The sequence below is a fragment of the Papio anubis genome, chromosome 13, assembly GCF_008728515.1.
Source record: "Papio anubis isolate 15944 chromosome 13, Panubis1.0, whole genome shotgun sequence".
Lineage (NCBI taxonomy): Eukaryota > Metazoa > Chordata > Mammalia > Primates > Cercopithecidae > Papio > Papio anubis.
In genome coordinates this window covers 97,708,365-97,735,205 of record NC_044988.1, presented here as the reverse complement: position 1 = coordinate 97,735,205, position 26,841 = coordinate 97,708,365, and the positions used below count along the sequence as shown (strand labels likewise).

Sequence of the window (26,841 nt, the reverse complement as noted above, 5' to 3'; positions counted from 1 at the left end):
CTGCACCCCAGCCTGGGCGACAGAGCAAGACTCCGTCTCAAAAAAAAAAAAAAAAAAAAAAAAAAAAAAAAAAAAAAAAAAGAATTCACATTCTCAGGCAGGCCCTTCCTGGCCCCCAGTATAAATCAGGATTCCTATAATAATCTTTGATCACTCCCTGAAGTTGACTTCTATAACATGATTTCGATTTTTAATTAACTTCTCCGCATGCGTGTGTGTGATTATCTGTCTATGTAGCCTCCCTGCTAAATCGTGAACTCTTGGTCACTAGTACATCCCAGCACCTTGCAGAAGGCCTGGCAGATAGTAAGTGATCAATACATATTTGTAGTATGAATAAATAAAAACTATGATAGTATGGTTCTAAGGGTCTTTGGCTCCAGGTCCCCAGGGGCAAGGGCTGCGCCACGAAGTGCCCAGAGTAACAAGCTAAGGTCCCTTTTCATGGCAGGAAGCAGCTGTCCCCAGGACTGTCCAGAGCCATGGCCACAGTCCAGGTCCTGTGGATTCTACTTCGGGGGTAGGGTCACCGGCCAGGCGCTGGCCATGGATCAGACCGGGAGGATGAGGGAATTGCTTCTGCTCCCTCCTGGACCCTGACCTCCCCAGATTCTTCTCTGAGCATCCAGAGAAGACCCAAGGAGGCCTGCGGCTGGTGGCAAAGCCCTCTGGGGCCAGGCTTGCTTCTGGAGCCCTCCTTATGCCTCTCTGGCTTCCCTGAGAACCTGGCTGAGAACCCAAGCTGCACAGCCCAGCAGCAGTTGAGCTGAGGGGAGGCCACCAGCTGCCTCTCTCACCCCTTTCCGATCAGGCGAGGATTCCCACAGGGTCTTGTCACCGTCTCTGGAATTGAGTCCACTGTCCCAGGATGTGACCAGCAGATCTTGCCACCTGCTCCCCACCCTAACCTGTAGTCTTTGTCCTCCCCTTTGGCCACACCCAACCCTGAACTCCTCTCTGCTCGTCCTAAGCCCTCTCTGCAGCCCCGCACCAGGGACTTCCTGCTCTCCTAATCCCTACCCTGCATGGAGCTCTCGGGGGCCTTAGCTGGGCCCTACCAGCAGGCCCAGGTCTCCACGTCCTGTCCAGGGGCCAGCGCCGTGTAGGCAACAGCTAATGTTGGCTGAATTGAATTGTCCTGATACTATGTTCATTCCTCCCTTCATTCTGTTGAGCACCTACTGCGTGCCAGGCACGGGGCTTGAGCTGAGGATTTAATGATAAACGGGACAGACTCAGCCCTCCCCTTGTGGGGCCTGGGAAGGAAATAGACATTAAGCCAATAATCACATAAACACCTAGAGTCTTACAAAGAAACTACGGCCTCTGGAACCTATGGAAAGAAAAGCTGAGGACCCTCGGGCTCATGTGTACAACTGAGCAAGCGCTTCGGACCAGGGACGTTTCCGCAGACATCTAAGGACAGAGAGCAGGAGGCCAGGTGAGCAGTGATTTCTTAACTTCTCTTGACTTCTCATTCGTCTCTTCATTCAAGTCCGGAGGCGATGGTTGTCAGCTTCTTAAAAACGTGTCTCACTCACGTGCATCCATCCATCCAACAGATGTTTAAGGAGCACCTACTCCATGCCAGGCCCGGCCTTCTCACCCACCCAGCCCCACACGGTCTAGTTTTGCCTGACGTAGGTGCTTGGCTGGTGCACACAGGTGGACGGGTGGATGCGGCTGGGCCTGCCTCTGGTCTGAGGGCAGGTGTGAAATGCCAGGGGCTGGTGTGTACAAGCAGCTTCAGCCAAAGGGTGCCCTCCTACCCACTGCAGATTCCCACTGCCAATGGACCCTCCGCCCCCTCACTACACAAGCCGAGAGCCCCAGTCCTGGTACTCACCAGAATCTCATCCTGCAAAGAGGTAACCATAGCAACCACGAGAGGCATCGGGGAGAGAGGAGAGAGGGTTACTGAGGCAGAGTGGGAGGCTTGTGGCTGGCGGCTGACAGGTCCCTGGCCCCCTTGGGACTCTTCCCCTCAGGGGAGGAGCTCTCAGAGTCTGGCGTCCGTCCGGCACCCTCCATCCCTCGGTCTGGGGTGCTGGGGCCCACTCACCTGGTTCCCTGAAGTCTTCTTCTTGTTCATCTGGTTACTCCTCTGCTGAGCACTAATGGGAGGGAGGGGAGGAGTCTCAGAACTTCTCCTTTCAAGAGGCCCAACTCTACTGCCCACTGCTTAGTGGGCACAGGACCCAGAGCGTTAACCTAGCAGACCTGGGCTCTACACACACTCACTCACTCACACACAAACACACACACACACACATACACACACGTTATTACCTTCTCTGCCCAGGGAGCACTCACTTTTTGCCCAGGGAGAGCACTCACTTGGCAAAGCCTATGAAGTCCTCATGGTTGGTGTTCATGTAAGCCAGCTCGATATCGATGAGAAGCATGACCTTCAAGGATACGTAAGTTGGTGGGCAAGCGGAAAAGACACCACAAAGTTTTAAAACGCAGGGCAAACTGGGAGAAAAATACTTGCAGCACATATAGAAGGTTAGTATCCATAATAAATATAGTCCCTACCATCAGTGAAAGACAAAAGCTGAGCGTGGTGGCTCACACCTGTAATCCCGGCACTTTGGGAGGTAGAAGTGGGAGGACTGCTTGAGCCTAGGAGTTCAAGACCAGCCTGGGCAACATAGGGAGACCTGTCTCTACCAAAAAATACAAAAGTTAGCCAGGCATAGTGGCATGTGCCTATAGTCCCAGCTGCTTGGGAGGCTGAGGCGGGAGGATTGATTGAGCCCAGGAAGTTGAGGCTGCAGTGAGCCAAGATTGCACCACTGCACTCAAGCCTAGAAGACAGAGCAAAACCCTGAGAGAAAAGAAAAGAAAAAAGAAAAGAAAATAAGAGAGGAGAGAAGAGGATGAAAGAAAGAAAGAAAATCACAAATCAAAATAGTCAAGAACATGATGAATAATTCACAGAAGAAATGCATACAACCACTAAGGATGTGTAAAAAATCCTTACCCTCATTAATAAAGAAATGTAAGTTAAAAATGAGGCTTTTAGCCAGGTGTGGTGGCTCACACCTGTAATCCCAGCACTTTGGGAGGCCGAGGCGGGCAGATCACCTGAGGTCGGGAGTTTGAGACCAGCCTGGCCAACATGGAGAAATCCCGTCTCTACTAAAAATACAAAATTAGCTGGGCATGGTGGCACATGCCTGTAATCCCAGCTACTTGGGAGGCTGAGGCAGGGGAATCACTTGAACCCAGGAGGTGGAGGCTGCAGTGAGCTGAGATGGTGCCACTGCACTCCAGCCTGGGCAACAAGAGCGAAACTTCGTCTCAAACAAACAAACAAACAAAAAGAGGTTTTTTAAATGATCAGCATGGCACAAGTGTTGGGAAATGAGCTCTCTCGTATATTGTTGATGGAAGTGTAAATCAGTATCACCTTCTTGTAGGGCAATTTGGCAATATTTAACAAACATTAAAATGCACAGGGCTAGGTGTGGTGGCTCATGCCCATAATCCCAGCACTTTGGGAGGCTGAGGCAGGAGGATCGCTTGAACCTAGGAATTCAAGACCAATTTGGGAAACATGGAGAAACCCTGTCTCTACAAAAAATAGAAAAATTAACCAGGTGTAGTGGTGAACGCCTGTGGTCCCAGCTACTTGGGAAGCTGAGATGGGAGGATCACTGGAGCCCAGGGATGCAGAGGTTGCAGTGAGCCATAATGGCACCACTGCACTCCAGCCTGGGTGTCAGAGCGAGACCCTATTTCAAAAAAAAAAAAAAAAAAAAAGCAATGCACATATTCACTTCCAGAATTATATCTCACGGATACACTCAACAAGTAAGCAAAGATACAGGAGCCAGAGTATTCAAAGTAGTACAGTTTGTAATAGAGAAAAATTGGGAGCAAGCCAGTGGCTGAGGGTGAAATAGATTATGATACTCTCTAGACAAGAAAGCACCCTGCAGCTGTTCAAAAGAACAAGGACGGGCCGGGTGGGGTGGCTCACGCCTGTAATCCCAGCACTTTGGGAGGCCGAGGCAGGCAGATCTCTTGAGGTCACAAGTTCAAGACCAGCCTGGCCAACATGGTGAAACCCTGTCTCTACAAAAATACAAAAATTAGCTGTGTGTGGTGGCGTGCACCTGTGGTCCTAGCTAATTGGGAGGCTGAGGCAGGAGAATGGCTTGAACCTGGGAGGCAGAGGTTGCAATGAGCCGAGATCAAGCCACTGCACTCCAGCCTGGGCAACTGAGCAAGACTCCATCTCAAAAAAAAAAGCAAAAAAAAAAAAAAAAAAGAACAAGGATAATCTCCAGGTTCCAGCCTGAAAAGACCCTTGCAAATGATTAAGTGTGAACAGATTTGGAATTGAGTAGTGATAAGAATGACTTTCCAGATGGCACAAAGAATGCCAGGTTCAGACCCTAGCCCCACTGCTTCCTATGAGCTTGGGGTCTGTCCTCAGCCTCAGATTCCACAAATTCTTCTTCTTTCTTCCTCTTAGAACTGGTGAAGACACAGAAGATGAGATACTCAACAGATGTTAGATATTACGATTATCTTCTGAAGAAAAAGGCAAGGCACATACCAGGATCGTGGTTTAGGATAAAGATGGAATCTGGATTGTGTGTGTTTGTGTGTGAGTGTACCTGCATAAGAAAATGCCTGCAAGGTGACACACTAAACTGTTTTGCTTTTTGGGGTATTACTGAGGCAGAGTCTTGCTGTGTTGCCCATGCTGGAATGTAGTGGCATGATCACAGCTCACTGCAGCCTCCGCTTCCCGGGCTCAAGCGATCTTCCCACCTCAGCCTCCCATGTAGCTAGGAATTCAGGTGCATGCTGCCTCACCTAGCTAGTTTTTAAATTTTTTTGTAGAAACGGGGTCTTGCCATGTTGCCCTGGCTGATCTCAAACTCCTGGGCTCATATAATCCTCCCACCTAGGCCTCCCAAAGTGCTGGGATTACAGGTATAAGCCACTGTGTGGAGTCCCAAACTGTTACTAATGGTTATTTTTCAGGAGGAACTGGGGGTGGGGAAGAGTGAATGGAGGGCTATCTCCTTGTAATTTAACCACTTCAATACTGATTGAATCTTTTATTGAGTATTTATGTTGTTTGTAATTAAAAAGCAATCGATAAGGATTAAAAAATATGACATCAACAACAAAAACATGAATGAATGGAGATGGCACCATCATGAAGAGATGTGTGAAAACAGGAAATGGGAAATGGGAGCCAGAGGAGCCTACAACAGACAGGCAGGGGCATGGCAGACATGGATCAGGAAGGAGGACTCGTCTCTGAGCTCCGTGAGGGCCACGATGGGCCCTGTTCACCTCTGCTCCATGCAGCTCAGAGGTGGCATTCAGTGGCTGTTTGTGATTGAAGGAAGAAATGAGTGAATATTTGATCAACGATGACAAAAAAGGTGGGGGTCGCTATGAGGAGTATAATGTGACCCAGAGAACCAGCAAATAGACAAAGAGAGGCCCAAAGAGAGGACCACAAGGATAGACGACCAGAAAGTGAAGAAAGCCACACTAGCCTGGGCACCGTGGCTCATGCCTGTAATCCCAGCACTTTGGGAGGCTGAGGCAGATCGCTTGAGCCCAGAAGTCTGAGACCATCCTGGGCACCATAGTGAGACCCCCGTCTCTACAAAAGATTTTAAAATTAGCCAGGCCTAGTGGCATGTACCTGTAGCCCCAGCTACTCAGGAGGCTGAAGTTGGAGGATCGCTTGAGCCCAGGAGGTTGAGGCTACAGTGAACCATGATCATGCCACTGCACTCCAGCCTAGCAGGGGCGACAGAGCAGTACTCTGTCTCCAAAAAAATAAGCATAGAATTACCCTATGGCCCAGCACTTCCACTTTTAGGTATATATCCAGAAGGGTTGAAAGTGGGGACTCAGATAGGGATTTGTACACTCATCTTCATAGCAGCGTGATGCACAATGGCCAAAAGTTAGAAACAACCCACATGGATAAACCAAGTGTGGTCCATCCATACAATGTAGTATTATTTAAGTCTTAAAAAGGAAGCAGCTTTTGACACATGCTACAGTATGGATGACCCTGGAAGACATTATGCTAAGTGACAGATACTGTATGACTCCACTTACATGAGGTCCCTAGAAAAGTCAAATTCATAGAGACAGGCCAGGCACGGTGGCTCACGCCTGTAATCTCAGTACTTTGGGAGGCCAAGGCGGGTGGATCACTTGAGATCAGGAGTTTGAGACCAGCCTGGCCAACATGGTGAAACCCCGTCTCTACCAAAAATATAAAAAATAAGCCGGGTATGGTGGCACATGCCTGTAATCCCAGCTACTTGGGAAGCTGAGGCAGGAGAATCGCTTGAACTCAGGAAGCGGAGGTTGTAGTGAACCGATTTCATGCCACTGTACTCCAGCCTGGGCAACAGCGAGGCTCCATCTCAAAACAAACAAACAAACAGACAAACAAAAAAAACAAATTCATAGAGACAGAAAGTTGAATGGTGGCTGCCAGCTGCCGGGAGCTGGGGGAGCAGGGAATGGGGTGTTAGTGTTTCATGGGGACAGTTTCCATTTTGCAAGATGAAAAGAGCTCTGTGGGCCGGGCTCGGTGGCTCATGTCTGTAATCCCAGCACTTTGGGAGGCCAAGGTGGGCGGATCATTTGAGGTCAGGAGTTTGAAACCAGCCTGGCCAACATGGTGAAACCCCGTCTGTATTAAAAATACAAAAATGTCCCGGGCATGGTGGCACACGCCACCTCCCAGTAGCCTCCCAGCTACTCGGGAGGCTGAGGCAAGAGAATCGCTTGAACCCAGGAAGCAGCAGTTGCAGTGAGCTGAGATCACACCACTGCACTCCAGCCTGGGCGATAGAGCAAGACTCTGTCTCAAAAACAAAGAGTTCTGTGGATGGATGATGCTGTGCAACAATGCAATGTACTTAGTGCCACTGAACTGTGCACTGAAACACGGCTAAAGTGGTATGTTATGTGTATTTTACTACAATAAAAAAAGAGAGAGAAGCAGAGAATCAGTATGAGAGGGAGGAAGACTGAGACCGAAGAGACAAAACGAGAAGGAAGCGACCCCAGGGCCAGGAGTGGAAGGTGCAGGCGGCCAGGAGAGGAAGGAAGGCGCGGCCAGGCTGGGTGCCACGGGGCTCACCTGCTCCTTGGTGCGGCCCTCGCGCTCCCGGATGTGGGTGGTCACAATGCGCTCCATCTCCTCCCGCAGCCGCGGGTACTGCTGAAGCTGGGGAAGGGCAGGAGGGCAGAAAGCCACGTACACAGGGGGCATGGGTAGGGAGCACCCACACCCCACGAGTCCAGGGATCCGCGGCGCAGGGTGGGAGGCACACACAGAACACCCACGACGCGGGGAAGAGAGACCTGGGGTCCCAGGACGCTGATGGCACCAAGCCACGGCCACCCCTTTCCCCCAAGTGTGGGTTCCAAATGTCAATTCAAGGGTCTTCCTGCTTCCAGGCCCTCTTCACTGGCCTACCTGGGCAACTTCAGGGCAAAGGGGTGGTTCCCGTGGGAGAAAGGCCATGGGAATGAGGCTGCCTCACTGACTGGTTAGGTCGAGACCTTGGGACCGTTAGCTCCCAAGGTGTTCCCTCATCCTCAGGGCCACCCCGTGCCTTCCTAAAGGCGTGGAGGGACAGCTAGACGGGGAATCGGGCAGGGGACAGCCTCCGGATTCCTATCCAGGAGGAATCGGGGGAGGACAGGGCCCAAGGTGCCAGTTGGCCTCCTGAGTCAGGCTGGGGACAGGCAATGCTCCTTGTCAGAGCTGGGGAGGGGGTTCGGGGAAAACCAGCAGTCACACCAGAGGACATGCAGGAAACACAGGCAAAAGCATGCAAGGGCTGGGGGACATGCGAGGCGGGGGCCAGCAGCATGAGCAGTACCCCGCGGGGCCTGGCTGGGCCCTGGCCCTCTTGGTGGAATCCATTCAGCTGGTTCCCTTGCATGCCCCTGCCTGGCACCACCATCCCCAACCACATCTGCCTGGCTCTGGCCAGCCACACTCTCTCGACCCCACTCCCTTGGGGTAGGAGCTCAGCAGCACCCTTTTCCCTCCAGTTCTTATGAAGGGAGGCTGAAGGGGAAGTTGCTCCATGCCCATCCCCCTCTGCCTGTGAATCGTGCCCTCAGCTCAGTCAGGCTCTGGACACAGCCCAGGTGATTCACTTGACTACAAGGTTCTGCCGGACTTCAGCTCCTCCAGAAAGCCCGCCCCGACTGCCTGAGAGCTGAGTTAGGGGCCTCTCTCCACTCCTCTCCCACTCCACCTCCTCCAATCAACTGGGTTGCAACTGCCCCTGAGGCAGGGCTGGGGCAGGGCCAGGCCCATGGCCAGTGCCGGAAGAGGGCATGTTGGAGAATGAGGGAATGAATGAAGGATGGATGCCAGGGTGAGTGGCACAGGGTCCTCAGCCCTCTGGCCCATGATCAGATCTTCCCGGGGAGGAGACTCAGTGCGTTTCTGTTGGTGGGAGCCCACCCCCAGGGGCTCCGGTCCTGTGGGCCCATCCTCCCCACACGCTGGCCACCTGGGGCCCAGGCAGCGTGATGGGGCAAAGCTGGGAGCGCTCCTTGTCCTTCTTCCCGTGGCTGGATCAGGCCCTTCAGGTGGGTCCCCCAGTGGAGGAAGAGGCCCAGGGATTGGTGTGCCTGAGTCACAGGTGGTGATTCTGAGGGCAGGATGGGGGCCAAGGAGTTTGGAGGAGGGGCATCAGGAGAGGCAGGAGGATGGGGAGAAAGCAGTGCCCTGGATATCAGTCCAGGATGCCAACACGAGGGATGCCCACATCACACCCATCATCCCGTGGCTGTGCCAAGGGTGTGGCTGATGTGGCTAAGCTCAGGAGGCCTGAGGGAGGGGCAGCCTGAGACCAGGGGCTTAAAAACAGTGACTAGAGGGGCTCTGTGGACCCCACTGCTCCTGAGGCTCAAGGAAGAGCTCCTGCTCTTTGCAGTCTGCAAGTCTGGGCAGACATTTAGGACTGGGTCACCACCACCAAGCCTCTTCTGAGGTGGTCCCAAGTGCTCCCTCCCAGGGTAGAGTTTGGAGGAGCGGGGAGAAGGAGGGAGGAGGAGGGAGCAATTTGCCAAAGAGCATGACCAATTCTCCCACTAACCGCCTGGATGTCACATGTCTCAAGTTTTCCACGTGTCACCCATGGCAGGGCAGCCTCCACCCCTTTGAGAAGTTCTGTTCCCTTTGAGCATCTTTTTCCACTCTGGCTGCCTCTGAACATTTCCAGGACGTTTCGCCAGCTTTTCAAAAGGAACTTTCCCCTCTCAGCCGTTGGCTGAGGGGGCGGTCAGCCTGGAGCCCCCTGGGTTAGCGGTCAGGGACACAGCCCCTGGAGCCATTCAGCCCTGGGTTCAAAGCCAGCCACTGTCTGCTGACTCTCCTTAGAAAAGTGACCAGACCGCTCTGGGCCTCAGTTTCTCCATGTGGAAAATGGGGTAGTAATGACACCTTCCCTCCTAGGGTTGTTGAGAGAACTGAGCAGCACACCCCATGCCCAACATTAAACTCTTGATTTCACTCAGAGATGGCAAGTCTAATCCCAGCAGGGCTAGGAGTAATGACAGTTCACTTATTAACACTCTTTAAACCTCTGACAGGAGTGACTTGCTAAACTTAGAAAACTCGAGGGAAGGAAAAAAATACACATACAAAGATAGGTGAGTTTTGACTATAAGGAAAAAAATAATTATGATCCACTAAACCAATCAAAAGGCAAAAGTGGTGGGGCGCGGTGACTTACACCTGTAATCCCAGTACATTGGGAGGCTGAGGCGGGTGAATCACCTGAGGTTGGGAGTTTGAGACCAGCCTGACCAATATGGAGAAACTCCATCTCTACTAAAAATCACCTGAGGTTGGGAGTTTGAGACCAGCCTGACCAATATGGAGAAACTCCATCTCTACTAAAAATACAAAAGTAGCCGGGCGTGGTGGTGTGTGCCTCTAATCCCAGCTACTTGGGAGGCTGAGGCAGGAGAATCGCTTGAACCCAGGAGGTACAGGTTGCAGTGAGCCGAGATCGTGCCATTGCACTCTAGCCTGGGCAACAAGAGCGAAACTCTGTCTCCAACAACAACTACAACGACAAAAGGGTGAAAGTATCCGTTTCCTCCTTGTAGACCAAAGGTTTCCTTTTCAAATATTTGTTGATCGGTTTTTTCTGCTCACAAAAATCACACAGATGGCAGGGCACAGTGGTTCATGCCTGCAATCCCAGCACTTTGGGAGGCTGAGGCAGGTGGATTACTTGAGGTCAGGAGTTCGAGACCGCCTGGCTAACATGGTGAAATCCCATCTCTACTAAAATTACAAAAATTAGCTGGGCATGATGGCGCATGCCTTTAATCACAGCTACTTAAGAGGCTGAGTCACGAGAATCGTTTGAACCCAGGAGGCAGAGGTTGCAGTGAGTCGAGATTGTGCCACTGCATTCCAGCCTGGGCGACAGAGCAAGACTCTGTCTCAAGAAAAAAAAAAAAAAAAAAAAAAGACAAAGAAAAAAAAATCACACAGACTCACTGTAAAAGATTAGAGCATGACGCCGGGCGCGGTGGCTCAAGCCTGTAACCCCAGCACTCTGGGAGGCCAAGGCGGGTGGATCACAAGGTCAGGAGATCGAGACCATCCTGGCTAACACGGTGAAACCCCATCTTTACTAAAAATACAAAAAACTAGCCAGGTGTGGTGGCGGCGCCTGTAGTCCCAGCTACTTGGGAGGCTGAAGCAGGAGAATGACGGGAACCCGGGAGGCGGAGCTTGCAGTGAGCCAAGATTGAGCCACTGCACTCCAGCCTGGGCTACAGAGCGAGACTCCGTCTCAAAAAAAAAAAAAAAAAAAGATTAGAGCATGACTAAAATTTATGAAGTGGGCTAAGTGTGGTGGCTCATGCCTGTAATCCCAGCACTCCGGGAGGCCAAAGCGGGTGGATCACGTGAGGTCAGGAGTTCGAGACTAGCGTGGCCAACATGGTAAAACCCTGTCTCTACTAAAAATACAAAAAACTAGCTGGGTGTGGTGGCGGGCACCTGTAATCCCAGTTACTCGGAGGCTGAGGCAGGAGAATTGCTTGAACCTGGATGGCAGAGGTTGCAGTGAGCCGAGATCGCGCCATCGCACTCCAGCCTAGGCAACAAGAGCGAAACTCCATCTCAAACAAAACAAAACAAAACAAAAAAAACTTCATGTTTCTTAGTGCCTACTGCATGGCAGTAATAAAATCTGTGAATTGAAAATCAAAAGATTCCTATGGTGAATACGCTTTTGGGATTTTATCATTCACATATATTATTTTTTCTCCAAAATACTATATATTCTTTTCTGAAACCTGCTTTTTTTTTTTCCCCCAAGGAGGGACAAGCAAATCCTATCTTTTTTTAATCTTTAATTTTAATTTTTTTTTGAGGCAGAGTCTCGATCTGTCACCCAGGCTAGAGTGCAATGTCTCGATCTCAGCTAACTGCAACCTCTGCCTCCTGGGTTCAAGCAATTCTCTGCCTCAGCCTCCCAAGTAGCTGGGATTATAGGCACCGGCCACCACACCCAGCTAACTTTTGTATTTTTAGCAGAGACAGGGTTTCACCATGTTAGCCAGGCTGGTCTTGAACTCCTTACCTTGTGATCCACCCACCTCAGCTTCTCAAAGTGCTGGGATTACAGGCATGAGCCACCACGCCCGGCCCCCTGCCCTGTCTTCTTTTTTTCCTTTGAGACGGAGTCTCACTCTGTCACCCAGGCTGGAGTGCAGTGGCGTGATCTTGGCTCACTGCAACCTCCGCCTTCCAGATTCAAGTGATTCTCCTGCCTCAGCCTCCCGAGTGGCTGAGATTACAGGTGCCCACCATCACACCCGGCTAATTTTTCTACTTTTAGTAGTGACAGGTTTCACTGTGTTGGCCAGGCTGGTCTCAAACTCCTGATCTCAGGTGATTCACCTGCCTCGGCCTCCCAAAGTGCTGGGATTACAGGCGTGAGCCACTGCACATGGCCAAGCTTTTTTTTTTTTTTTTTTTAAAAAGACAGGGTTTTGCTCTGTCTTCCAGGCTGGAGTTCGGTGGTGTGATCACAATCACGGCTCACTGCAGCCTCGACCTCCCAGGCTCAAGCAATCCTCCCACCTCAGCCAGCCGAGTAGCTGGGACTACTGGCTTGTGCCACCATGCCCAGCTAATTTTTTAAAATTTTTGTAGAGACAGGGTGTTACTATGTTGCCTAGGCTGGCCTCTAACTTCTTTTTTATTTATTTAAAAACAGGGTCTCTAAAATAACCCAGGAGTGCAGTGGTGCAACTGAACTCCTTGGTTCAAGCCATCCTCCTGCCTCAGCCACCCAAGTAGCAAGGACTTGCAGGTACACACTGCCACACCTGGCTAATTTTTTTTTTTTTTTTTTTTTTTTATTTTCGAGACGGAGTCTCGCTCTGCCGCCCAGGCTGGAGTGCAGTGGCCGGATCTCAGCTCACTGCAAGCTCCGCCTCCCGGGTTCCCGCCATTCTCCTGCCTCAGCCTCCCGAGTAGCTGGGACTACAGGCGCCCGCCACCTCGCCCGGCTAGTTTTTTGTATTTTTTAGTAGAGACGGGGTTTCACCGTGTTAGCCAGGATGGTCTCGATCTCCTGACCTCGTGATCCGCCCGTCTCGGCCTCCCAAAGTGCTGGGATTACAGGCTTGAGCCACCGCGCCCGGCCACACCTGGCTAATTTTTAAAAAAACTTGTAGAGACAGGGTTTTGCTGTGTTGCCAAGGCTGATATTAAACTTCTGGCCTCAAGCAATCCTCTCGCTTCAGCTTCCCAAAGTTCTGGGATTATAGGTGTGAGCCATGGTACCTGGCCTATATAAACATTTTAATGGGTGTGTAATATTCTATTGAATAGATTTATCACAGTTTACTTAACAATTTTCCTATTGGTGAATATTTAGATAGTCTCCAGTTTTTCTTTTTCTTTTTTTCTTTCTTTTTTTTTGAGACGGAGTCTTGCTCTGTTGCCCAGGCTGGAGTGCAGTGGTGTGATCTTGGCTCACTGCAACCTCCACCTCCCCAGTTTAAGCGATTCTCCTGCCTCAGCCTCCCGAGTACCTGGGACTACAGGTACATGCCACCATACCAGGCTAATTTTTGTATTTTTAGTAGAGACAGGGTTTCACCATATTGGCCAGGCTGGTCTTGAACTCCTGACCTTGTGATCCACCCACCTCAGCCTTCCAAAGTGCTGGGATTACAGGCATGAGCCACCGCACCTGGCCAGATAGTCTCCAGTTTTTCAATATTCTAAATAGCCTGACAATGAATATCTCTGTGGTTAGATTTTTGCTTTTCTTTCTCTGTGATTGTTTCCTTAGGATAGATTCCTAGAAGACTGATTACTAGATATAAACATTTAAAAACCATGAAACACTTTGACTCTCATTCCAAAAGGAAAGCAGTAATTATGGTAAAATTTGGAAACAACCCAAATGTCCATCAAGAAGGGACTGATGCCAGATGGTGGCTCATGCCTATAATCCCAGCATTTTGGGAGGCTGAAGCAGGAGGACTGCTTGAGGCCTGGAGTTCAAGAGCAGCCTGGGCAACATAGTAAGATCCTGTCTTAACAAAAAAATTATTAGGCTGGGCAGGATGGCTCATACCTGTAATCCCAGCACATTGGGAGGCCGAGGTGGGTGGATCACTTGAGGTCAGGAGTTCAAGACCAGCCTGGCCAACATGATGAAACCCCAACTCTACTAAAAATATGAAAAATTAGCTGGGCATGGTGGGAGGCGCCTGTAATCCCAGCTACTCGGGAGGCTGAGGTAGGAGAATCGCTTGAACCTGAGAGATAGAGGTTGCAGTGAGCCGAGATCGCACCACTGCACTCCAGCCTGGGCGACAAGTGTGAAACTCTGTTCCCCCCCAAAAAAACCCAAAAAATAAACAATAAAAACAAAACCAAAAAAACCAATCAAACAAAAAAATTAGCTGGGTGTGGTGCTACGTGCTTGTAGTCCCAGCTACTTGGGAGGCTGAGGCGGGAGGATCGCTTGAACCCAGTTTGAGGCTGCAGTGAGCTATGATGGTGCCACTGCACTCCACGCTGGGAGATACAGCAAAACCCTGTCTCTAAAAAAGAAAGAAAAAACAATGGGATAAGTACTACAAATACATCTATAAGGATGTTCACTGTAGCATCATTTGTGAAGGCAAAAAAAAAAAAAAAAAAGCAAAAAATTTAAACTTAAATGTCCGTCAAGAGGACATTGAACATATAAATCATGCCACATTTCTACAGTAGAATACAACTCAGTAGTTAAAGAGCATGAGACCGGCCGGGCGTGGTGGCTCACACCTGTAATCCCAGCACTTTGGGAGGCCGAGGTGGGCAGATCACCTGAGGTCAGGAGTTTGAGACCAGCCTGGCCAACATGGTGAAACCCTGTCTCTACTAAAAATACAAAAATTAGCCAGGTGTGGTGGTGCTCACCTGTAGTCCCAGCTACCTGGGAGGCTGAGGTGGAAGTACCACTTGAACCCAGGAGGTGGAGGTTGCAGTGAGCCGAGATCATGCCACTGCATTCCAGCCTAGGCAACAGAGTACGACTCTGTCTCAAAAAAAAAAAAAAAAAAGAAAAGGCATGAGACCAATCTTTATGGAGCAACATACAAGGATTACACAACACACTGCTCAGTGAAAAAGAATGCGCGGTGGCTCATGTTTGTAATCCTAGCACTTTGGGAGGCCGACGCAGGCGGATCACCTCAGGTCAGGGGTTCGAGACCAGCCTGGCCAATGTGGTGAGACCCCACTCTACTAAAAATACAAAAATCAGCGAGCGGTGGTGGTGCATGCTTGTAATCCCAGCCACTCGGGAGGCTGAGGCAGGAGAATACTTGAACCCAGGAGGCAGAGGTTGCAGTGAGCCGAGATGGTGCCACTGCACTCCAGCCTGGGCGACAGAGCAAGATTCCATCTCGGGGGGGAAAAAAAAAAAGGAATGGAGATGATTGATGCTTACTTGAAACTCAATGCTAAGGCGGATGTGCCTCCACCCACCAGCATAGGAAAGTCCTTCAGATACAGGTGAGGCTGGGCTCACCCCTGGCGCCTCTGATTTAGCCTGCTGGAGAAGCTCCTGCAGGCAACTGATTCTCTTGCACTCCCCTGGGAAGAACTGCTTTAGACAACCTGGCTAAAAATTCTCAAAATGCCCAAAAGCAGACAAATAGGAAAAAGGCATCTAAAAAGTCACAGACAACTCAAAAGAGGCCGCCCCTGTCTAGCATGCACAGATTACTCACTGTAAAGTGAGTAATCCAATATGCTTTTAGGCAAATTGGTTTTGAGGAACTAGGACAGCTCCCCCTGCCCAGGAGTCCCTGACCTCACACCCTTTCCTCTGACCTTCCTAAATCTGAATCACACTCTGCTTCTCTTTTCTGAGACTCTGTTTTGCCATCTGCAAAATGGGAATAACAACACTACCCACGTCTCAGGGTGGTTGAGAGGACTGAGTCAGATAGTAAGGGCAAGCACTTAGCCCGTGCTTGGCACATAGTAGGTGCTCAGTAAACAGCTGCCATCTCCTTAACATCATCTTCATCACTGGCATAGGTGCCACCAAGGAGGCTTGGGTTGGAGTCAAGTCTTCTGGCAGGGATGGGGGCCTGGAGGAGTCATGAGTGCAAGCACCCAGGGTTAGAAACTGGCAGGAAACACTAGGGCTGGGTCCCTGTGAGTAACCGTGAGGCCTGCTCAGGAGATCGTTCTGCCCACGGGAGGCCATGGCCACAAGGAATGGACGGCCAGGTCCAGCCCCGCCCAGGCGGCTGTCATACCTTTTCGCTACACTTTCTGATGGTGGCTGTGAGCTCACTGACTACCATATCCACACACTTGATACTGGGCTCTTTGAGCTTCTGCACCTGCTTTTTCACTGTGGCTTCAAAAGCGAGGTCAGGTGTGAAGAGGCCCGTCCTGCACCCGGGGAGGAGGTGGGGACAGGAGGAGGAGCAGCCGTGAGTGGGGAGAAGTGGGTGAAAGCCAAGCAGAGACAGGAATCCAGGGGTGGAGAGGATGGCACGGGCATGGGGGAAGAGAGAGACATCGACACAGATAAAGAGAGAGAGAGAACAGAAGACAATGTGAGCGTGGGACCGGCCCTCCCTCGCCACCCGGGGTCGGCACCTCCCAGGTGCTGCCAAGCATCCCCTGGGCTCCGTGGGTATGGCCAGAGGTACGAGGGACCAAGTCCCTGCTCCGTACAATACCCTTATTGAGTTCAGATCCTCTTCCCAGGGATGCTCCTCGGCCTCACTGAGGCTGCCTGCTCTCTCCCAGTGCCATCTTTGTCCACGGCCTTGGGTTCTTCTAAGGAGCTGACCCAGGCCAGGACAAGGCCAGGACCTCATCCACCCATCCTGTTCAATTCTACGTTTCCCAGTGTCCTGGAATTTGCTTCATCCTGACTCCAAACCTCAGCACCATTTCCTATCTCTAGGGTTGCCACATCCAGTTGCCCAGGCCATGCACTGCACAACTCCAGGGGGCTCCATTCTCATAAATCATGGTGCAGAGGCTGCCTCCTGGAGTTGCAGCATAGCAGCCTGACCTCCACTCTCCAGCTCCCTGCTCTAGTCGTGACCCTCCCTTTCTCTTCAAGGGGCATTCCTTATCTCTCCTCCACAGGGGTTTGGTGGAACCAAAAGACAGAAAGAGAAGAGGAAAGACAGAAAGAGTGGAGGTGGTGATAGAGACGGGCCAGGACAGCAGTGGGGAGAGGAAAGGAAGGGAGGCTGGAGGGTGGAATCGAGGAGCACTGGACTTGGAGTCCAGAGCCGTGGCTTCAAGTAACAGCTCTGCCACCTCCTGACTACTGTGACCTTGGGCAAGCCACTTGATCTGGAGCTTCACTGTTCGTGCTGTGAAATGAGCACTGTCCTCCGTGCCCTGCCTCCCTGCGTGGTTCTGTGAGGCTTGGGTGGTGGCGCAGATGGGAGAAGGGCTCTATCCTTGGAAGGCCAAATGTGGATGGAAGGGAGGGAGAGGCCCTGCGTGAGGGTCCTGCGTGAGGGTGAAGTGAGGATGGGGAGGTTGAAGGACAGCGGGGAGCCAGGGCACCTGCTAGTCCTGGGTCCTCTGCACCCCTCTGGCCACCCAGGCCCACCGAGCAGTGCCCGAGAAGGCCCTGCACTTCACCTGTCTCCAAGGCTAAGGTTTCCCCAGACCCCTCCCTGGAGCTCCCAAAGATGACACCTCTGAGGACAGGGAGGGGGCGCAGGGTCCCCTCAAGCCCTATTCTCTGAGCTGGGGGAGCTCTTGGTGGGCTCTTGGGGTAAACAGCCAGCCATCATCCCCGTCTCACCCATGTCCAATCCCTGGGTCCCCAGACCTGGGGGCCAGGGGTGGGTGAGGCCCCCTCAGAGGCACATTCTCTCCTGGTCAGTGGTGGCCTGCCTCCCCACCCCGCTGAGGTCTGTACATGCTACCGAGGAGGCAGGGGGGGACACGGGGAGGGAGCGCCTGGCAGCAGTGCAGGGCGGGGCAGAGGCAGTGGGGGCTGGCCCGGGCCTCCGGGTTACCTTCTTGGTGCACTGTCTAACGGTGCTGATTAGCTCCGAGATAACCATGTCCACACACTTGAGACACGGTTCTCGGATCTTCTTCACCTGCTTTTTCACAATGGTCTCAAAGGCCATGTCTGGGGTAAACAGCCCCGTTCTGAACGCCCGGAGCGGGAGAAGGGCACAGTGTCACAGGCCAGTGCCAGCCAGGAGGGCCAGGCCGAGGCCCCTCCCCAAGCCCATGAACTCTGCCCGAAGGGCCCTTCCACTACCCCTCTCTGGGCCTCAGTGTCCCCAGCTGTAAAATGGGAGGGAGGGGTTCTAATGAAGGGTTTTTTTTTTTTTGTTTTTTCGAGACAGAGCCTCGCTCTGTTGCCCAGACTGGAGTGCAGTGGCGCAATCTCGGCTCACTGCAACCTCTGCCTCCTGGGTTCACGCTATTCTTCTGCCTCAGCCTCCCGAGTAGCTGGGACTACAGGCGCCCGCCACCATGCCCGGCTCATTTTTTTTTGTATTTTTAGTAGAGGCAGGGTTTCACCGTGTTAGCCAGGATGGTCTCAATCTCCTGACCTCATGATCTGCCTGCCTTGGCCTCCCAAAGTGCTGGGATTACAGGCATGAGCCACTGCGCCCGGCCTTAATGAAAGGTTTTCAATTGAGGCTGTTTGGGGCAAGACAAGGTGGTTGAGAGGACTGAGTATCTGATAATATAAGTCCTGCTTCCTCATAAGGGTCTGTGCATACAGAAGGTTCTATGGCCACAAATGGCTTGAAAATTGCCAAACTGGGTTCTCCATAAGAGCCTTTCCAGGAATAGAGTGCTTTGTTTTAAGACTAGGAAAGAGATCTTTTTTTTCTGTGAATTGGCCAGTGCAGTTATCAGGAAGTAAATTCCATGCCAAATCTTGGAAATGAACCTGCATGAGAGCAGGGGACACTGGGTCTTGTTCACTGCCTGGCAGAGGGTAGGTGCTTTAAATTTTCCTGCCCAGTGGATTTGTTGGATGAACACAGCATAGATCTGGGTCTCTGAAGGGGATCTAAGCTTTTGAGGAACAGATTCCACCTCCCAATCCTGTTTCCTGCTCCACAGGTTGCCTAGAAGGAGGGCAGTGGGGTGGAATGGGACTGACTCTGGGCTAATGTGAATACAGGAGGGTCTGGAGGGTTGCAAAGTCCCCGGCCGTCATAAAAGGACACAGCCTCATACTTAGATGCTCCACCCCAGGCCCTACCTAGTGGTTTGGGCATCTTTGCCCAGTCACCCGGGTGGCACTAGGGGAGCTATCTCACCCTGGGGATGGGCCCAGCCCCAGAGGGTGTTTCCCCGGCCACCTGCGCCCTGGGCTGTGCCCAGTTGGCCCAGCAAGTTGCAGTAGGCGGGGTGGCCCGGGTCCACCGCCCCAAGCTGGAACCTGTCATGCAGGGAGCCAAAAAGTTGGGGTGGAGAGGACTGGGGAACAGAGCTCTCAGTCCTTCCTGAGGGAGGCCCACTTCATCACTCCCTGCGCCTCTGTCCCAGACCCCCTGCTTCTGGAGTTCAGCCCCCCTCCCAGGCCCCAATACGTGCCTAATGCCATGGATATTCTTGATAGCATAGCTGATCTCCCTTCGAAGTTCCTTCTCGTCAAACTCCATCTGTGTAGAAAAGCAGAGAGAAGGCTGGTCAGGGCCTGTCCTCCTACCTGGGAGGTCAAGACAGGGCCCATACCACACCCAGGGCTGGGCATCAGGGCCTCTGGGGTGGGGGTCAGCCAAAGCACACACAGAGAGACCCCTGAGTGAGGGTGGGGGGGTCCTGAGCCATCCTGTCCCCAGGGCTGCCTGACCTACCTTGACCAGCTCAAAGGGGAAGCGCTCGTGGAAGATTCGGTTAATGCGGGCTCCCCCTGACAGTTCATAGGTGTCGATCTGATCTCCTGAGCCCTCAATGCGCTTCTCAAAGTCTACGGCGAACTGCTGGACCATCCTGGGGGGAGAGTGGTGTGGCCTGAGGGGGCAGGAGCAGCCCAGCAAAGGGAACCCTGGGAGAGCCCCCTGCTGAGAGGCTGGGGGTAGGGATTCAGTGATAGGAGCAGGAGCTGGGGGAGCCTCACTGCAGCAGGGCCTTGGTCTTGCGAGCCGGGTCATCAGGGCGGAAGTTCTTGTACTCCTCCACCTCCTTCTCAATGGACAGCAGCTGGCTCTGCAGCTTGTTCCGCAGCCCCGGCAGTGTGTCCCGGATGTGGTTCGTCAGTTGCTGGGGGTAAGGGTGAGGAAAGGGTTAAGGACAGATGGTCACAGGGCCAGGAAGGGACTTGGATGCCAGGGGACTGTGTGAATGTGGTGAGGTGGAGCGCTAAGGAGGGCAGCCCTGCCACTGCTGCCCGGACCACTGGCATGAAAGCTGGTTCATAGAAGGAGCTTGCAGAGATATATTAGTTGAATTAATGGGTGCATAATTTTCAGTAAAGCCAGAAATCTGGATTTGTATTTGGAATTTCCTGATTTTTGGCCAATTTAATATTTTTCTTTTTCTTTTTTTTTTTTTTTTTTTTGAGACGGAGTTTCACTCGTCACCCAGGCTGGAGTGCAATAGTGTGATCTTGGCTTACTGCAACTTCAACCTCCGCCTCCCAGGTTCAAGCAATTCTCCTGCCTCAGCCTCCTGAGTAGCTGGGACTGCAGGCATGTGCCACCATGCCTGGCTAATTTTTTGTATTTTTAGTAGAGACAGGTTTTCGCCATGTTGGCCAGGCTGGTCTCGAACTTTTGGCCTCAAGTGATCCACCCGCTTCAGCCTCCCAAAGTGATGGGATTACTGGCATGAACCACCATACCGTCCCAATTTAATATTTTTAGACGTGTGTCTGAGGCAGGGGTGGCCAGAGGGCTGCCCCTTGGACCCTCTGGGTTTAAAGCCTCCTTTGAGGTCATTCTCAAGTTCTAGCACTCCTTGCTAAGTGCCCCCACACAGTATCTCCCTGAATCTTTACAACAATCCTATGAAACAGGTCTGATCACCATTGTCTCCATTTTACAGATGCAGAAATAGAGGCTTAGAGACCAGGCACGATTATGGCTCATGCCCGTAATCCCAACACCTTGGGAGGCCAAGGCGGGCAGATCACCTGAGGTCAAGAATATGAGACCAGCCTGGCTAACATGGTGAAACCCTGTCTCTACTAAAAATACAAAAATTAGCCGGGTGTGGTGGTGTGTGCCTGTAATCCCAGCTACTTGGGAGGCCGAGGCAGGAGAATGGCTTGAATCCAGGAGGCGGAGGTTGCAGTGAGCCGAGATCGCACCATTGCACTCCAGCCTGGGCAACAAGAGCAAAACTCCATCTCAAAATAAATAAAGAAAGAAAAAAAGAAAATAAAGAAAAAAGAAATAGAGGCTCAGAGAGCCAGAGAGAGTGTCTCAGAGAGGGAGTGACAAAGCTGGGATTGGAACCCAGGTCTTGCCTACACAGACAGACAGTCAGACAGACAGACAGACAGAAACACACAACACACATGCTTCAGTTCTGGACGCCCCATTCCAGATGGAGAAAAGTCCTGAGAAAGTCCCTGGGATTCCCTGTCAAGGTCTTCAGCCAAGTATACTTGAATCCTGGCTCCCAAACCCAAGCTCTTCCCCATGACACCCTCCACATAGGTCTTGGCCTTCTCCATGTTGGGGACTTCCAGGTCCCAGACAGGGAAATGTCAGCGAAGCTTTGCTGCTACCTGGCTGTAGGGCTGTGGGAAAGTTGCTTTGATTTTCTGAGCCTCAGTTTGTCTATCTGAGGCTAACCTCTGCTGGTCACTGTCAGAACACACTTAAATTATCCTGTTTTCATGCTTGTTTCCCCAGGCCCATCCTGGCTTGGTCACCTACCTGATTGAGGACCTTCTGCAGGTAGGGCGTGCCCATACGGTCAGCCAAGTGGCGATAAGATGGATGGGAGAGGAAGAACTTTCGTTCAGCAGCCAAGGCGGCGGTAATGTCCTTCTTGCCATCAATGTCCTTCTGGCTCCGGTTCACCACCCCAATGTAGCCTGTGAACAGTATCAAGGTCAGGGCAACCAGCCTCAAGGGGAAGAGAGGGGTGGGGAAGGGCTGGGGAGTGGTTGAGGGGCATGGCCTGCTTACCTCTGCGCAGGGGGAGCAGCTTGTTCTCCAGCACGTCACGGGCATCTGTGCCCTCGTCCATCAGGTCCAGCTTGGTGATGACCCCGATGGTGCGCTGGCCTGGGTGCACCAGCAGGAGGGCTGTCTACAGCTGCACCCACTCTCACACATGATTCCATGCACTCCCACTCCCGCCCCCCTGCCTCCGCAGCCCCCTGCCCGCTCACTGCCTCCTCTCTTTCCCCCTTATTCATTTTCCACAGAGTAGCCAAAATGATTTTTATTTATTCTTCTTGTTTTTTTTTATTTGTTAGAGATGGGATTTCACTTTGTTGCCAGGCTGGTTTCCAACTCCTGGCTTCAAGCGATCCTCCCAAGGTTGGCCTCCCAAAGTGCTGGGATTTACAGGCGTGAGCCACTGCACCTGGCCTTTTTTTCTTTTTGGAGACAGGGTCTCACTCTTGCCCATGCTGGACTGCAGTGGTGCGATTAGAGCTCATTGTAGCCTCAACCTCCTAGGCTCAAGTGATTCTCCAGCCTCAGCCTCATGAGTAGTTGGGACCACAATCGTGCACCACGGTGCCCGGCTAATTTTTAATTTTTTTGTAGAAATGGGGTCTCACTATGTTGCTCAGCCTTGTCTCGATCTCCTGGGCTCAAGCGATCCTCCCGCCTTGGCCTCCCAAAGTGCTGGGATTACAGGCATGGGCCACCATGCCTGACCTCAAAATTATTTTTAAAGGTACATATCTGATCCTACCACTATTCTTAGACCGTTCAGAGGCTCCCCTTTACGCTAAGAATAGACAGCCCGCAAGCCTGGGACTTTGTGCATTGGCCACCGGGTGGGAACCTACCCTGGGGGTCCACCTCCTTGGCGACCTTGAGGGCGTCAGAATTGGCCAGGTCAGAGTTGGCAGGGGACACGGCCAGGATGAGGCAGTTCTCCTTGGTGACAAACTGCATAAGCATGTCCCGGATCTGGAACTCGATGTCGGGAGGTTGGTCCCCCACCGGGACCTTGGTCATTCCGGGCAGGTCCACCAGGGTCAGGTTCAGCACTGGACAGAGCGGCGAAAGGGTGGGCTCAAGGCGAGGGGCGTGGCCGCGGGCGAGGTTAAGGAATAGGGCGGGGCTTAGAGGAGCTGCTTGGGAGCAGGGTGGCAGGTGGGCGGGACTAGGAAATCTCAGGGCGAAAGTGGCTGCATGTTGGAGGCGTGGCCGGAAGTGAGCGGAATCCACGGCTGGGTGGAGCTTGGAATAGGATGATGCGGAGGCAGGGTCGCTCTAGGGGCGGAGTCTGCAGGAGGAGAGAAGCACGCAGAGGGGCGTGGCCAAGAAAATGATTCTTAGAGGTTGGGGCGGGGCCAGGGTCCTCACCATGCGGCGAGTAGACGCGGAGGTTGATAGGCACCGGCGAGATGCCCTTGTTGGTGCCGGTGACCCGGTCGGTCTCGGCCTCGATCTCAAGGCGCACCTCCTCGAAGTCGGTGAATTTCTTTCCCTTGCAGTGCAGGAACTCGGCATATTCTGCCCCAGAAGCGGGCAGGGGAAGGGCAGTAGGCATCAAGTTCTGGAACCCCACCTGGGGGTTTTCATCTCCCACCGGTAATAGGACTCCCCAGACACACCTAAGCAGAACCACCACCCACGTTTCCATTACGTATTTTGATCCCTGCTATCCCTAAGGGGGACGAGGCCCACAGTCACACAGCAACCAAGTTTCGTGGCCAGGCTGGCCCTCAGCTTGGGGACGGAGGAGAGGCTGGAGTGGGCAGGCTTGGCTGCTGGTGAAGGAGGGCACGTACCTGTGGTTGCATTGACCAGCTGCAAGACCAGGGGACGTCGGGTGACAATGCCAGATCCTCGAGGCAGGAAGTCCCTGCAATGAGTTGGAGGTCAAAGGAGGGTCAAGATATGAGGGTGCGCCCTCTGTTCCAGGGGTACCTGTCCTGCCCCTGGGAGAGCCAAAGCTCCCTCCAAAGTGCTGGCCCCACCACTCCTTAGCCCAAGGGCTTCAGGTAACTAAGGGGATATGGCAGCCCAGAAAGGTGGAAAATACTTTTCCTTAAGTCGCTGGGGTCACAGAATTTATGTATCTGAGCTGCCAAGAGACTGGATCAACTCCTAGATACGTCCTGTGTTGGTTTTGAACCAACAGGAAGTCCCCGCCCCAACCCAGTCACTGCCATTCAGTCCCAGAGAAACTGAGGCATGGGGTTTCCCACACGCCTATGCATCCAGTGCCCAGAGAGTGGGTCCCAGGAAACGGAGCTGTAACTTCTCCCCTCCCTTCCGCTGTGGGGCAGGGCAGCATCTCACTTCCCCTTCTCCAGGCCCCATATGGCTAGGGTTGAAGAAGAGTGGGGAAGGAGGCGGCAAGGAAAAGGACTCATGGGCTGGGTGCAGTGGCTCATGCCTGTAATTCCAGCACTTTGGGAGGCTGAGGTGGGCGGATCACCTGAGGTCAGGAGTTCGAGACCAGCCTGGCCAACATGGTGAAACCCTGTCTCTACTAAAAGTACAAAAAAAATTAGCCGGCAGGGTGTTAGGTGCCTGTAATCCCAGCTTCTTGGGAGGCTGAGGCAGGAGAATTGTTTGAACCCAGGAGGCGGAGGTTATGGTGAGCCAAGATTGCGCCATTGTACTCAGCCTAGGTGACAAGAGCAAAATTCCATCTCAAAAAAACAAAAAAAAAAAACAAAAAACTCATGCTTCTTGGTGCCTACTGCATGCCAGGCGCTGAGTGGGGCTCCATACAGTAGCCCCATGAGGCAGGTGCTGTTATTACCCCCATTTTGCAGATGAGGGAGCTGCAGCTTAGCGACATTCAGGTTGCACAGCCAGTATCTGGCAGAGCAGACCCTGGTCTCAGATCTATTTACTCTGCAGTGAGACTCCCCTGCGCTTCAGCCCCCTGTGAATCCAGCCGCCTTTGAAGGACTGGACCGAGGGGTCCCAAAGTCATCCACTGTCCCCAGACCTGACAGTCTATAGCTCAGACATCTGCTCATGCCAATGTCAACCTCAGCTGTTCTTTTGGCTGACTCTTATGGGTGCCAGTTCTCTGTCCAGTCAGCTCTTTTCGTCTACCTCCCTCTGCACCGCCCTCCAGGGTGGTGCAAGCATGAGAGTGAAGGCCTCTCCAGGAACCAGGATGTCAGAATTGCCAGTCATGGGATCCCCAGGGCCCAAGAAAGCGGGGAGCAGGCCGAAGCCCAAGGGACCATTGAGACCCAGCCAGCGCCTTATTCATGGAGAGGCCCAGGGAGGGAAAAAGACACATTCAGGCTCTACAGAGCCCGAGGAGGAACCCAGGTCTCTTGCCTCCAGCTCAGAGCCTGATCCAGACTCACAAGTCTTCTTGCACCCCAGGGTCAGGAGCAAAGGGTGTTAGGTACAACAGACTAGACCCAGAGCTCCTAGGTTCAAAGCCCCTTCTTGAAGCCTCTCCACTGCCTCATGTCTGGGGAAGCCGAGGCTGCTGGGGAGGAGTCAGGAACTACACTGGAGAAGGAGAAGGATGGTAAGCCCTATGTATATTCATCATTTCTACACACCAGGCAAATGCTTTTCATTCTTGCCAGACAGTGAGCTTTAGGCAGGCAGGGCAGCCTCTTTCTGTCTGCCACTGTATCCCAGTGCCCAGGACAGGGCTTAGCACACAAGGGGCACTCAATAAGTTCTGACTGAATCCCCAAGTCCTCGAATCTCTGCTCTGATATAGAGATTATCATTTTACAGAGGAAGCAGCCGAGGCTCAGAGAGGTGAAGTGACTCACCCGAGGTCACACAGCCAAGCGGGGATTCAAAGCCGAGTGTCTGTTGGCCCCTCAGCCTGGGAACTTCCTCATTCAATGGTGCTGCCTCAAACCCAAGAAGCCAGACTTGGCTTTTTATGTAATTCAATTAAATTCAGTCTGTGCCGGGCCCTGTGCCGGGCTCTGGGGATGGGAGATGATGAGTCAGACAGTTCCCACCCTGAGGAACTCACAGTGTGGTGGGAGAGACAGACAAGTAAACAGATAATGCAATGCAGTGTGGTATGTGCTAGAACAGAGGTGTGCCAGGCGGCACAGAGGGAGGGAGTTTGCTGGGGGTAGGAGGACTTCCGGTCTCAATCTCTCCCGTCCTTTACTCAAAGACTCCTTTGGGGGCGTGACTTCCAGTTTTGGGAGTCCCCCAGGGCTGTGGAGATAGAACAGCTGTTCTCATAGAAGCTGGGGTGGGTGTGGGGGCTGGGGGTCCACCCTATTCTCCACCAGCTCCTCACCAGCAACACCATGGTAACAGTAGTTGCCATGGAAACCACGGGAGGGGCTGGAAAGGATGGGACTCCCCACAGAGAGTCCCCCACGCAGAGACATGGACTTTCCCTGGAGTTCTTCCCCGAGAGGCCTCTCCTTGAGCAGATGGGCCCACTCAGTCCTGGTGAGCCTGAGGGGTGGAGGTCTCCAAGGTGCCCCATAGGGGGTGCGAGGAGCCCAGGACCCAGCTGGCGAGAATGCTACGTGGTCAGGGTCTGGGCCAGCTGCCCACTGCCTCCCAAGGGCTGCTTAAAGGACAAGTAGCTTCTGGGAAGCAGAAACTAGAGGCAGGACCATGTCTGGGGGTCAACCCCTCCCAGGGACAAGATCTCCTGGTGCCCAGATGGGGAGGTGGCCCATCTCTGTCATGGCCCAGGTTCTCAAAGTGAGGCCCTCATGCAGCCTGCCTCAGAATGCCTTGGGTAGTTTGTCCAGATGCATGCTCCTTAGGCATGCTGGGCTAGAATCTCAAGAAGGCTTCACCGGGAGGCAGAGTCTGGATTTTAAACAGATCCTCCGGTGGTTTCCACACTCCCTGTCAACTTTAAGGACCACCTGCCTCCTGCTGAGGAGCCAGGGCCAGGCCGGCTCCTACATCAGATCCTACATTGGCCTTTCCCTGGCCTGGTGCCTGGTGCCAGGACCCGGGAGGTCTGCTTCCCAGTCTCACGCCTAGACGCACAGTGGGGAGGACCAGCAGGTCCCCAGGTCCGGACAATGAGCTCCTCACTCACTTCCAGGTTCCTGCCTGGCACAGGCCCTGCACGTAGTAGGTGCCCAGGCAACACGGGAAGGAATGTGCATGACTCAGCAGCTCCCTAGCTCTTCCCTTTCACCTGGACACACTGTCCCACTTTTGCGCTCTGTCTAAGGGCCC

At 52.8% G+C, this 26,841-nt stretch overlaps 1 protein-coding gene across 15 annotated transcripts in view; it reads right to left on the bottom strand.

The window, feature by feature from the left end:
• Nucleotides 1–26,841, bottom strand: part of DNM1 (dynamin 1) — a 52,936-nt gene that overhangs the window by 14,293 nt on the left and 11,802 nt on the right. For 11 of the 15 annotated variants that reach the window (XR_004178013.1, XR_004178015.1, XR_004178014.1 and 8 more), the window contains exons 2-14: nt 23,466–23,539; nt 23,038–23,187; nt 22,515–22,718; nt 21,679–21,777; nt 21,424–21,584; nt 19,659–19,801; nt 19,396–19,531; nt 19,133–19,200; nt 15,838–15,976; nt 7,148–7,234; nt 2,338–2,408; nt 2,063–2,114; nt 1,847–1,858 (exon numbers count right to left, since the gene is read on the bottom strand). Coding sequence is in view for 12 of the 15 variants with exons in the window: in XM_031654558.1 (XP_031510418.1) it covers nt 1,847–1,858; nt 2,063–2,114; nt 2,338–2,408; nt 7,148–7,234; nt 15,838–15,976; nt 19,133–19,200; nt 19,396–19,531; nt 19,659–19,801; nt 21,424–21,584; nt 21,679–21,777; nt 22,515–22,718; nt 23,038–23,187; nt 23,466–23,539 (1,396 nt within the window). In the remaining 3 variants the exon portion in view is untranslated. Of the gene's footprint in view, nt 1–1,846; nt 1,859–2,062; nt 2,115–2,337; nt 2,409–7,147; nt 7,235–15,837; nt 15,977–17,580; nt 17,720–19,132; nt 19,201–19,395; nt 19,532–19,658; nt 19,802–21,423; nt 21,585–21,678; nt 21,778–22,514; nt 22,719–23,037; nt 23,188–23,465; nt 23,540–26,841 lie in introns of all 15 variants that reach the window. The other 4 variants (XM_031654559.1, XM_031654568.1, XM_031654561.1 and 1 more) reach the window with 1 other exon arrangement.